Here is a 12,758-nt window from a genome sequence, read left to right as displayed (position 1 = left end):
GCGGGGCTCGAACCCACAAACCGCGAGATCATGACCTAAGCGAAAGTCAGACGCTTAACCGACTAAGCCACCCAGGCGCCCCAGATTTTAAGCTTTTGACTGCCTGATATCATTTGAAATTCAAAAACACTATTATTTACAATTCTATTCTTACAGTTGTTTTCACTTCTTAGAAATGTACTTTTCTTAGCTAATCCATTTTATTAATCCTTCAGATTCTTCTGTGAATTTGCACTGGTATAAAATCTTACTTGGAATATCTGGAATAATAAATGGTATTCTGGTTTTGACTTTGATCTCCCTGTTTTTACTGGGTAAGTTGAAAGTTTTTAAATAAAAATATCTAAATGTTTCATTTTTCTTACTACTCTTTTCATATTCACTCATTCACTTATTTTCTGTTATGTTAACAAAGGCTTAACTAGAAACTACTCTGTATAAAGCCATATATCATTCTCCATAGTACTGTATTTAATATGTAGTCAAATCAGGTGATTTCTTGTTGTCAAGTGGCATACAGTCTATTAGAAAGAAAATGTGTGTGTGTGTGTGTGTGTGTGTGTGTGTGTGTGTGTGAAGTATGTGTTTGGAAACCATATTTTTGAATTTCTTAGAAACCTGTGAATAAATAGAATTTCATGATTTTTCTTAAAAATATTTATAGGTTTTTAGGGGCGCCTGGGTGGCTTGGTCGGTTAAGCGTCCGACTTTCGCTTGGGTCATGATCTCTTGGTTCGTGGGTTCGAGCCCCGCGTCGGGCTCTGTGCTGACTACCAGCTCAGACCCTGGAGCCTGTTTCAGTCTGTGACTCCCTCTTTCTCTGACCCTCCCCTGCTCATGCTGTCTCTCTCTCTATCTCCTAGAAATAAATAAAAACATTAAAAAAATATTTAAAGGTTTTATCTAAGATTATATTTAGTTTATTCTTTTGTCCAACAAATATTTACTGAACAACTAATATACCCCAAGCATTACTACAAATATTTACTGCCCTCCTCCACCCCCCAAAAAGGAATAAGGAAGGTCAGGAATCCTTAATGAAGGAAATAGATTTTAAATAAATAATTATGGTAGGTTTGGCTAAACACAGAATGATAGGTTTCAGCAAAACATTAAGAAAGCATGGCAAGAGCATATAGGCTCTCCAGAGCGGGAATTTTGCTTGATTTACTACCAAATCACCAGTTCTTAGGACAATGCCTGGCACAGAATAGATCCTCAGCCAATACGTATTCTGCAAATGAATTAATTGTGTCATACATGAAGTTACTCTCATTAAATGAACATGAAAATAAGAAACATTCTAGTTAGTCCTTCAGATGTTTCTTGATCCAATCATCAGAATCATTCCAAAGAATTTGTCTCTGAACATTGCACCGAAAAGATATTTGCCCTATGTTAAAATAATACTGGTTTTAAGTTTCTCAGGGAGTATTGCAAAAATGCCAAAGAAGAAATAATTCAAATCTCACACAACATGATGACATTGGAAACCCAAAAATGAGTAATGGCACAAGAGGAGATATGAGTAATAAGGACAGAAGCCACTGTGGTTCAAAAGCTGCGGACCACACAGGTATCTCCCCAGGCTTTGGCTTGTCTTGATTCCAATTGTTTTGGCTTTTGAAGTTTGAAAAATCGTACTTAAGAGGTATGCAATAGATTAAGAAATATTTGATATAAATCTGTTTTTTTATTTAAAGCTTCATCTATGTATAATTGATTATTCTTTCTTCAGTGGGAAGATAGCTGTAAAAAAAGAACAAAATAGGGGTGCCTGGGTGCTTCAGTCATTTAAGCATCCAACTTTAGCTCAGGTCATGATCTCACAGTTTGTGAATTAGAGCCTTGTGGTGGGTTCTTTGCTGACAGCTCAGAGCCTGGGGTCTGCTTCAGATTCTGTGTCTCCCTCTCTCTCTGCTCCTCCCCTGCTCATGCTCTGTCTCTCTCTCTCAAAAAATAAACATTAAAAGAATTATTTAAAAAGAACAAAACAAATAGGCTCTTCCCTTCAGGAATTTAAAATCAAATTGAGACACATAAATACGGAAAGTTAACTGTAATTATAAGGCAGTATATAAATAAGCTGTAAATAACTATGTCTCTTATTTATTCTGTTTTGAAATATAAAATGAATAAAAGCAATTATACACCACAAATTATCCATTATGATTTTATGCTTAGAACTTACAATCACATAAAATTTTGGAAAACTGTCCTTTCTGCTTCCGATTATTTCCAGTTTAACTTTAAAACACTTACCTTTCTGAGCCTTCAACATTTACTTTATGGTCTATGTGAAAAGTGTGCTGATTAATTTATCTTATAATTATTTATCAAAGGATTTTCTTTACCCCATTAGTTTGTGGTTCTCTTGGTCACATATGACCAAGTAATTGACATACTATAATTTTAACACATATTTTACACTCTGACTAGCGATTGCATCATTGTGTTGGGTATTACAGTAGAGCTTTTTCAGAAGTTAAGAACCATGAAACTGTTATAAAGTCAGTCTAAATACTGTATATCTGACTGTAGGATATTCATTTCCTATTACTTTTTTTTAATTGAAGAAATACAATTATTTATTTATTTATGAAATTAACCATTTAAAATAATACAGTTCAATGGCACTAAGACATTTGAATGTCAAACTTCCAGTGGCCTTTTTTGAGCAAATGGACAAGGTGTTCCTAAAATTCATATAAAATTGCAAGAAATCCTGAATAGCAAGAACAACATTGAAAAAGAAGAATATATTTGGAAGATTCACATTGTCCAATATCAAAACTTAATGGGGGTGGAGAGAATGAATACTGATTGCTTAATATTTGTGGGGTTTCATTTCACGGTGATGAAAATATTTTGGAATTAGGTAGTAGTTATACTTGCACACTGTGGACATACTAAAAACTCATGAACTTTAAAATGGTTACGATGGTGAATTTTAAGTTACATGAATTTTCAATAAAAAAAGAGATTTTAATGGCCATAAATTTGAATATACCTACAGTTTACTTTTCCTCCTTGTTATGCTAAAGTCTTAGATATTTTCAATTTAAGACCTCAGTTTAATTTTAATTTAAGAAAACTGAGGAATATAAACTTGTAATTATATAGTGATTGAAAAAACTAAATTCCTGATATTATTTAATATCAAAAAGGAATTGTTAAGGATTTATGCACATAAAGCAAGGAGAGAAATCCTAAAGCTTTATATGGTTAAATGATAAGAAAATGATATAAATAATATTTAATCTCTAAAGTAACATTAATGTAACATGCAGCTTAATGGTTCATGTTATTTTAGTAATTACATTAGATTTGGGCATGAAAAGAAATCCCCTTTTGTGTAAGTCTTGCTTCATCTTACTAAATTGGTTTCCCAAGAATTATCATTTGTTTTTGGACGCCTTGTAAATCTGAACACTTTGCTGTGAGTGATTATATCATACAGCTCCACTCTTATTCATATGACACGTAAGTATTCAATTTTCAGAGATACACATGTAATTTAATTTTATTTGTTTCCTTTGTTTCGCTACAGGATTGTGTCCATCGGAATGGCTCAAATATCAAGAAAAGTGTTATTGGTTCTCTGTCGAAATGTAAAGTTGGAGTGACAGTTATGGGTATTGTTTGGGAAGAAAATCTCATCTACCAATCAGGATGAACTTGAACTGGTAAGTGGTTTAGGGTCAGGGTTAGGGCATTAAAGTTTCTGTGTTGTTAAAAATGACCAAAGTCAGGGCACCTGGGTGGCTCCCCTCGGTTAAACATCTGACTCTTGTTTTCAGCTTAGGTCATAATTTCAGTTTCGTGGGGTCCCAGCTCTGCACTGTTAGTACAGAGCCTGCCTGAGATTCTCTGTCTCCCCCTCACTCTGCTGCTACCCAATTCATGCTGTATCTGTCTCTCTCAAAAATAAATAAATAAATAACTTTTAAAAATGGCTTACCATACATTTCTTCCCACCCTTCCAGTAAATTATCATTTATCTTGATTACTGAGTTTTTGGCATCTTCCTAAGTTTTGTGCTCAAAGCCAGTGCCTCACTTGACTCATGCTAGCCCTGGACTGAATACGTGTATTCGTGTATATGTACATTTATAACAAATGTACAGTGTGTGCAAATAAATTATGAATTGATTGCTATAATAAAATGCTCATGCAGGATGCTAATTGCCCAATAAAATTCTAAATCTTATTTCATATGTCTGAACTATTAAAATATTCTGTTCATTTATTTGTTACTCACTTTTTAGGCTTTTATACAGAAAAACCTAAAACAATCAATCTACGTGTGGATTGGGCTTAACTTTACATCCCTGGAAAGGACATGGACCTGGGTGGATGGTTCTCCTTTAGATTCAAAGACGTGAGTCTTTCCCAAAAGACTATCTAATTTGCTGCCTATTGTAGAACTTATCTTCATAAAGCACCTCTAAGTTCACCAAAATTAACTCTGAAATAGTTCTCAATACTAAAGAATTTGAAAGGATGAAAATCAAGTTAATATTCCCTGGAGTAATGATGGATACTTTGGTTTTGTTTTCAAAGCAAAAGATTTGAAAACAGTAATGTGCAGTTATTGTTTAAAACTACACCACATAGAACAATGGAAAGACAAGAACAAGGACAAAGGAACAAATGTACTCTCAGCTCTATAATTTCTAAGCAGATTCTCTAGAATTTTCTGCCAAATCACAGAAAATAATATTAAGTTACTAAGATATTCTAACTTTCAGTGACTCAAAGTATTTGAAAATGCCCTGAAATTGGAATTACCTTTAGATTAAGGGCCAAAATTAGCCGAAAACACAAATGGATGTCATTAGCAGCGATGATTAACAATGTTTTCATCACTTTTTCTACAGATATGTCATAAAAGGACCAGCGAAAAAAAATAGCTGTGCTGCCACCAAAGATAACAAAATTTACTCTGAAACTTGCAGCAGTGTTTCCAAATGGATTTGCCAATATTAGAGGCTTTTTAAAAACATTGATAGTGAAATAATCAATGATGAAAGCTTTTTGCCTATTAGGTTCTAATATTAGTCTTAAGGAATAAGACTTTAAAACTGAAAACATCAAAATTTCTTCTCTATTTTCCCTCCATCATCTACATTCCTCCTAATCTCATAGTAACCCATGTGAATATTTTTATATTTAATCCAGTATGAGTCCATGGACTTATACTTAGGACTTTTAGTCATTTTTCATTTTGTAACAAATGGGATCCAACGTATCTGCTTTTCTGTATTTTGCTTGTTTATTTGTAACAATATGTTATGTTAATTTCATATAATTCTGAGTTGCATTACAGTGTGGACTTGCATATTTTACAGTGCGGATTTTGGTTGACCGTTAACTTCCTTCTCAGGTTTTTGCTATTGTAAGCTATGTTGCAATAAACATTCTGAGTATCTTTTTATTTGATTTGATTTTAAAGTTTATTTATTTATTTTGAGAGAAGGGGGATGGGGCAGAGAGAGAGAGGGAGAAAAGGAATCCCAAGCAGTCTCCATACTGTCCACGCAGAGCCACATAGGGTGCTAGATCTCAAGAATTGGGAGATCATGACCTGAGCAGAAATCAAGAGTCGGAGGATAACTGACTGAGCCACCCATGAATATCTTTTTAAATAGAACTTTTATTTCTTTTTCTTTGACATAAACCTTAAAGGGGAAATTTTTGACTAAAAATATTAAATGTTTTGTTTGCTTTAGATTTTATACAATTTTAATCTAAATTTGGAAACTGTTACAAACCTATAAGATTACAGGAACAGAGCAAAAGCACTTCCTTTTTTCTGAACCTCTGGAGAATTTCTTGCCAGATTGATACATTTTATTATACTTAAAATTTTTTTAACGTTTTTTTTTCTTTTAAAAAGTTTTCAAAGGTTTAAGGGGCGCCTGGGTGGCTTAGTCGGTTAAGCGTCCGACTTTCGCTTAGGTCATGATCTCCCGGTTCATGGGTTCGAGCCCCGCGTCGGGCTCTGTGCTGACTGCCAGCTCAGAGCCTGGAGCCTGTTTCTGAGTCTGTATCTCCCTCTCTCTCTGACCCTCCCCTGCTCACGCTGTCTCTCTCTCTCTCTCCTAGAAATAAATTTTAAAAATATTTTTTAAAAAAGTTTTCAAAGGTTTTACAACCCAGAAGTGTCTTTCTTAAGGAAGGGAGAGCCATTCCTTTGAAATGGAGCCATCAAGAAAGAAATCTTGCCATTTGCAACAATGCGGGCGGAATAAGTCAGTCAAAGAAAGACAGATACCATATGATTTCACTCATATGTGGAATTTGAGTAACATAACAGATGAAAATAGGAGGAGGGAAGGAAAAATAAGATAAAAACAGGGAGGCAAAGTATAAGAGACAAATACAGAGAACTGAGGGTTGATGGGGTAGGGGGCGGATGGGTTAAACGGGTGTTGGGTATTAAATGAGTTGTTGGGATGAGCACTGGGTGTCATATGTAAGTGATGAATTACTGAATTCTGATGTGGGAAACAAAGGCAGAAGGCAATGGCAGATAAAATTTAATTTCCTTATAACCTGCAGCCCATTGACAAATAACTTGAGGCTGGCAGAGTAAAACAGTCGCCAGGAACTCCCTACTGTCTTAATGGTAATGCTTTGCTGGAGAGGAAAATACCCTTAGCTTGACAATAGCTAGGCCTCCAGGACTCTGGGAGTCTTCTTTAATAAGTAAAAGTCCCTTTGGAAATTTCCCCTTGACTTTATGTCCCCCCAACTGCCAAGTATATAATCAGTCTCTCTTCTTGAACCCAGGGTGGCTCTTCCTGCCCACAGGTCCTGTCCTTGTGTTTTAATAAAATCACCCTTTTTTGTGTCCCAACGACATCTCAAGAATTCTTTCTTGAACATCGGCTCTGGACACCCCCACACACCCCATTCCGAAACCCCATCAGGTTCTACTCCTGAAGGCAAGACTACATTGTATGTTAAGTAACTGGAGAATAAAATAAATAAGTAAACATATAAAAAATAAATAAAATAAAGTATAAAATTAAAAAAATAACAACAGCAATAAAAGAAAAGTAACACCTCTATTTAAGAGTAGGTAGGAGGGGAAGGTAGGAGGTTGACTTCAGTGGGCACCTACCTCCAAGTTTTAAAACTATCTCCTATCACGATGACCTTGAAAAGTTTAATTTCCCTCTGGGTACAGCCGTTTAGCAGACAAGATGGTGTACGATCTCCCCCTCACCCCAGCTTCACAGAACCCTGTGAGAAATAAGTCCACTGACCCAATCAAGGGAGGGATGCAAAGACTTGAACCCAATGAAGCAAGACTTTAATCAACGTTCTTGCAAGAGCAGGCATCTGATGGACAGGCACCCTCAGGGAAGTTACAGCAGACAATTTATCTCTTAGCATTCGAGTCCCTCCTCCTCTGGTTCTTAGTTGGTTGAGGACTACAGAGGTTACAGCCTCACCGGGACGTCACCTATGTCCATGTAAGGCAAAAAGTAGTCTGATTGGAACAAATGTACATTCCTTGAGGTGACAGAGCTCATGCTCATTGCAAAGCCTATAAAAATAGGTTGTTGGGGCGCCTGGGTGGCTTAGTCGGTTAAGCGTCCGACTTTCGCTTAGGTCATGATCTCGCGGTTCGTGGGTTCGAGCCCCGCGTCGGGCTCTGTGCTGACTGCCAGCTCAGAGCCTGGAGCCTGTTTCAGTCTGTGACTCCCTCTCTCTCTGACCCTCCCCTGCTCACGCTGTCTCTCTCTCTCTCTCCTAGAAATAAATAAAACATTTTAAAAAATAGGTTGTAAACTTATTAACTACACAGCACAGCTTTTAGTTCCTATTTCTGAAAAGGAATCATCTCCCTTACTTCTCACAACTCTCCTCCTCTTTTTCTCAGCGGATTTTAGTTCAGATTGAGTTCCGGCCTATCATCCTTATTGCAATATCACCGAATAAAGTCTTTTTCAGTGGAATATTGTTTGGTGCAATTTTTGCTTTGACAAGAAGTGCTTTTGGATTTTGTAAGTATCCCATTCGTCATTAGAATTTCAATCTATTCCTTTTTGTATTTGTATCTTTGTGGACACTCATTTTCATATTTTGTTCAATTTGTGTACTCTATTTTGGGAGGTCAAAGTTTTCGAGACCTAGTCATAGAGGTTAGCTTTGAGGTGACATTTATATCCTTGATCGCCATAATCCTTTTCCGGTTTGTAGTGTTGTTTGTTTGTTTTACGGTAATAACATCAACAGAATACCAGTAACCATTTTTTTCCAATGTTTGAATTGACCTTTATGTTCTAGTCAGGTTCACAAATACTAATATAATGATTAACAAAATATAAAATATATTTTTTGTTTGTCCAAATAATTTGCTTTCCTGCGTACCTTCTAAAATGTTATATTTTATTTTCTGCATCCTCATCTACAATTTAAGCTCTATGTGCAAGAGTTTTTTCCCTGTTTTGATTCCTATTATATCCCTATTATTTAAAGCAATGTCTGATACATAATAGATGCTCAATAAGTATTGGTTGAAAAGTATTTGACAGGTTCTGTGAGAAAAGTTGTATGTTACTTATGAGAATATAATGTAGGGGGATCTGATGTTTTCCCTTAACTCAGCTAATACATCTTTAAATGTGTGACAAAGAACTGAGATCTAAGTGAGGAGAATTTGGTAGAAGAAAGGGGAAGTTTCCAAGGAGTCCCAGATAAAACAACAATAACCGAAAAGAAAGAAAGAAAGAAAGAAAGAAAGAAAGAAAGAAAGAAAGAAAGAAAGAAAGAAAGAAAGAAAGAAGAAAGAAAGAACGAACCTTTTGGATTTGTAAGCAAGCATGTTATGTTTTTCTTTTTTGTTTTTTATTTATTTTTAGGAGAGAGAGAGACACGGCATGAGCAGGGGAGGGTCAGAGAGAGAGGGAGTCACAGACTGAAACAGGTTCCAGGGTCTGAGCTGGCAGTCAGCACAGAGCCCGACGCGGGACTCGAACCCATGAACCGTGAGATCATGACCCAAGAGAAAGTCGGACGCTTAACTGACTAAGCCACCCAGGCGCCCCAGGCATGTTATGCTTTTCAAAACTGGAAAGATAGTGCTACTGGAAGCCAAGAAAGAATAAACTGGGTGTGATTAGGCTGGAAAATAAGAGACGTCTTGTATGTCACTATTTCCACCTTCATTTCAACAGCATATAGAAGCCAATAAAAGTTTTGAGTTAGCAGAGTAATCTGGTCAGTTTTGGGATTTGGAGATACTTTCCTGGTGTTGTAAAAGGGAATGAAGACGTGCTCCAAGAGGGAGGGGCAAGATGGTGGAGAAGTAGGGGGCTCCGTACCTGCACTCACGCCCATGCATCACACAGAAAAGATCTGAAGCCATAGGAAACTGTACCAAACCCAAGAGATTGGGAGAAAAAGGATGGCAGATTCCACTGAGAAAGCCTTCTAACGTGAGTGCGAACTGGGGAAGATAAAATCGGGCCTGGATAGGAGACTGGAGGGACGGGCCACGCCCCTCTGTGGGGAATGAGAGGGGGGAAANCAGAGGGGCTGCTCTCCCAGTTTGCTTCTTTGTGCTGGCTACTGGCTGGCTGGGAGAGGTTGCGCGCCTGCAGCCATTGCCCTCTTGGTGGGCTTGGACCCCTGGAAGAGGCGCACACAGACACCGGCCTCCATTATTCTAGCTGGCTGGAACTCTAGAGGGAAGGCAAAGAGCTAAAAACTGGCAGATTTGACCGCGAGTTCGTGTTTTGGGTGACGAGACACAGAGGGAACTTGATTTCCTCACTCCAGTGGGTTCAGACACCGGCAGACAAAGCCCCCAGCCCCGCCCAGCCTCCCCAGGCCAACTCACGGAGAAGAGAGCAGCGGCTTCTGGCTCCACCCACAGAGCTAGCCTGGAAGCTTGGAATTGCCCTGAGGGGGTTGCCAGGAGATCGCCTGAGGCAATTTCAGGGGGGTGCTTGGCCTGGGATTTGGAGGCTGGGACTGGCCTGGGTTGAAAAGCGCAACAAACTTTGGCTGAGCCACTGGCCCAGGAAGTTTACACACCTATAAAAGCGAGGTGGAGCGCCACCACTCTCCTCCCTACAACCGCCAAGGCAGAACCCCCACCAGACGCATTGGATCACACCACGCCCATCCCTGCTTGAGAGCTGCCCTCCTCCCTTTCCCCTTCTTTGTTTTTGTTTTTGTTTTTTGTTTTTTCTTTTTTTCTTTTTTTCCACAGAACACTGACCTGATTAGCTCTGGTCATTGGCGTGCTTAAACAATCAAATTTAGTCCATTCTGTAGATGTAAATTCTACATCTCCCGAACTTTTCATCTCTTTCCCTCAGGAGTAATTTCTATATATAGTTATAGACTATATAGAAACTATATATATGCAGACTATATAGTTTCTCTGGATAATACCAGCGTCCTTCTCTCACCTAACCAACCATACTACACCTTTTAACTCTTTGAAAAAAGCTTCTTATCCCTTCTGCCTGTTCATTCTATTTCCAATTTTGCTTCATCCCCACCCCCGCCCCCGCCCTGTCTCTCTCTCTGTCTCTATGCTCTTCAACCAGTACTACATACATCCAGATATTTAACNACCACGCCCATCCCTGCTTGAGAGCTGCCCTCCTCCCTTTCCCCTTCTTTGTTTTTGTTTTTGTTTTTTGTTTTTTCTTTTTTTCTTTTTTTCCACAGAACACTGACCTGATTAGCTCTGGTCATTGGCGTGCTTAAACAATCAAATTTAGTCCATTCTGTAGATGTAAATTCTACATCTCCCGAACTTTTCATCTCTTTCCCTCAGGAGTAATTTCTATATATAGTTATAGACTATATAGAAACTATATATATGCAGACTATATAGTTTCTCTGGATAATACCAGCGTCCTTCTCTCACCTAACCAACCATACTACACCTTTTAACTCTTTGAAAAAAGCTTCTTATCCCTTCTGCCTGTTCATTCTATTTCCAATTTTGCTTCATCCCCACCCCCGCCCCCGCCCTGTCTCTCTCTCTGTCTCTATGCTCTTCAACCAGTACTACATACATCCAGATATTTAACTATAGCTGGGAAATCCGGTTATATGCTATAAACCGTTCTTTGTCCATGGTATTCTTCTTTTTTCCTTTTCTTTTCCTCCTTTTGATCTTTTTATGTATTCTTTGATTTTCTATTATTCGCCCTCCCTCCTCCGTCTTTTCCCTTAACTTTTTCGCTGTCCCTCTCAGTTTGCATGTTAGTCGGATTTGTCTGTGCGTTTGTGTGCCCCTGCTCCCTGTGTGTTTGTCAGTCTGTTTTCCTCTCCAGGGCTACCTCAAGAAACAAGCCAAAGTACACATGGTAGAGAGGCCCAAATATCATGACGAGTAGGAAAACAAAATAACCAAGATCTCAACAAGAGAGACAAAGAGATACCATTCAAAAAACACTATCTGAGAGGATATGCCCTGGACAGTCAAAGAGTCTTCCTGGATACAGAGGGCCTCACAGATGCAGAGAGCATAACAGGTCTTTAAAACTAACAAGAGCCAGAAAACTAACTAAAATGACAAGACAAAAAAGCTCTCCCTGAAAGAAACTCCCAGAGAACTGACANAGACCTATCTATTGAAACTTGGCAGGCCAGAAAAGAATCTTCTGGCAGGAGATCTTCAATGTGATGAACAGTAAAAATATGCAGCCAAGAATCCTTTACCCAGCAAGCCTGTCATTCAAAATAGAAGAAGAAATAAAAACCTTTCCCAATAAACAGAAATGGAAAGAATTTGTCACCACTAAGCCAGCCCTACAAGAAATCCTGAGGAGGACGCTCTGAGGGAAATGTTGCAAGGAAAAAAGATACCAGAGACACCACCATAAGCATGAACTCCACAAAGTACACAAAGACTCTAAACCCACATATCTTAATAATAACACTGAATGTAAATGGGCTAAATGCTCCAATCAAAAGACACAGGGTAGTANCAAAGTACACATGGTAGAGAGGCCCAAATATCATGACGAGTAGGAAAACAAAATAACCAAGATCTCAACAAGAGAGACAAAGAGATACCATTCAAAAAACACTATCTGAGAGGATATGCCCTGGACAGTCAAAGAGTCTTCCTGGATACAGAGGGCCTCACAGATGCAGAGAGCATAACAGGTCTTTAAAACTAACAAGAGCCAGAAAACTAACTAAAATGACAAGACAAAAAAGCTCTCCCTGAAAGAAACTCCCAGAAGAACTGACAGCTAACNAAGAAACTCATTTTAAACTGGAAGATACCTTCAGATGAAAAGTAAGGGGATGGATAAATATCTATCATGCTACAGGAAATCCAAAGAGAGCCGGAGTAGCTATACTTATATCAGACAAACTGGACTTTAAATTAAAGACAATAACAAGAGGTGAAGGGCATTATATAACAGTTACAGGGTCTATCCATCAGGAAGAACTAACAATCATAAATGTCTACGCACCGAATATGGGAGCACCTAAATATATAACACAATTAATCACAAAGAGAAACAGGCTCAAAGATAAGAATGTGCTAATNAAGAAGCTGACAAAAAAAGAGACAAACTGATCCAGGAACATGAAAGAAGAGTTCGAGAGCTCAGCGACATGGTCAAACGCAACAATATCCATATCATTGGAATACCAGAAGAGGAAGAGACGGGGAAAGGTGCTGAAGGAGTCCTAGAACAAATTATAGCAGAGGACTTCCCCAACCTGGGAAAAGAAGTAAACGTTGAAATACAAGAGGCTCA

General features: G+C 38.2%; 1 protein-coding gene across 1 annotated transcript in view; it reads left to right on the top strand.

Annotated features, from left to right (window-relative positions):
* The window catches only part of LOC144227403 (killer cell lectin-like receptor subfamily F member 1), a 45,407-nt gene extending 40,418 nt beyond the window's left edge, over positions 1-4,989 (top strand). The window contains 5 exon segments of the mRNA XM_077759008.1: positions 1,421-1,576; positions 3,551-3,661; positions 3,664-3,686; positions 4,269-4,381; positions 4,881-4,989. Of these exon segments, the coding sequence (XP_077615134.1) occupies positions 1,421-1,576; positions 3,551-3,661; positions 3,664-3,686; positions 4,269-4,381; positions 4,881-4,989 (512 nt within the window).
* The last annotated feature ends 7,769 nt before the right edge of the window (positions 4,990-12,758 follow it).

Source organism: Crocuta crocuta, unplaced genomic scaffold, assembly GCF_008692635.1.
Source record: "Crocuta crocuta isolate KB4526 unplaced genomic scaffold, BGI_CrCroc_1.0 scaffold72, whole genome shotgun sequence".
NCBI lineage: Eukaryota > Metazoa > Chordata > Mammalia > Carnivora > Hyaenidae > Crocuta > Crocuta crocuta.
Note: the sequence above shows the minus strand (reverse complement) of the source record. Positions and strands in the feature narration are given on the sequence as shown.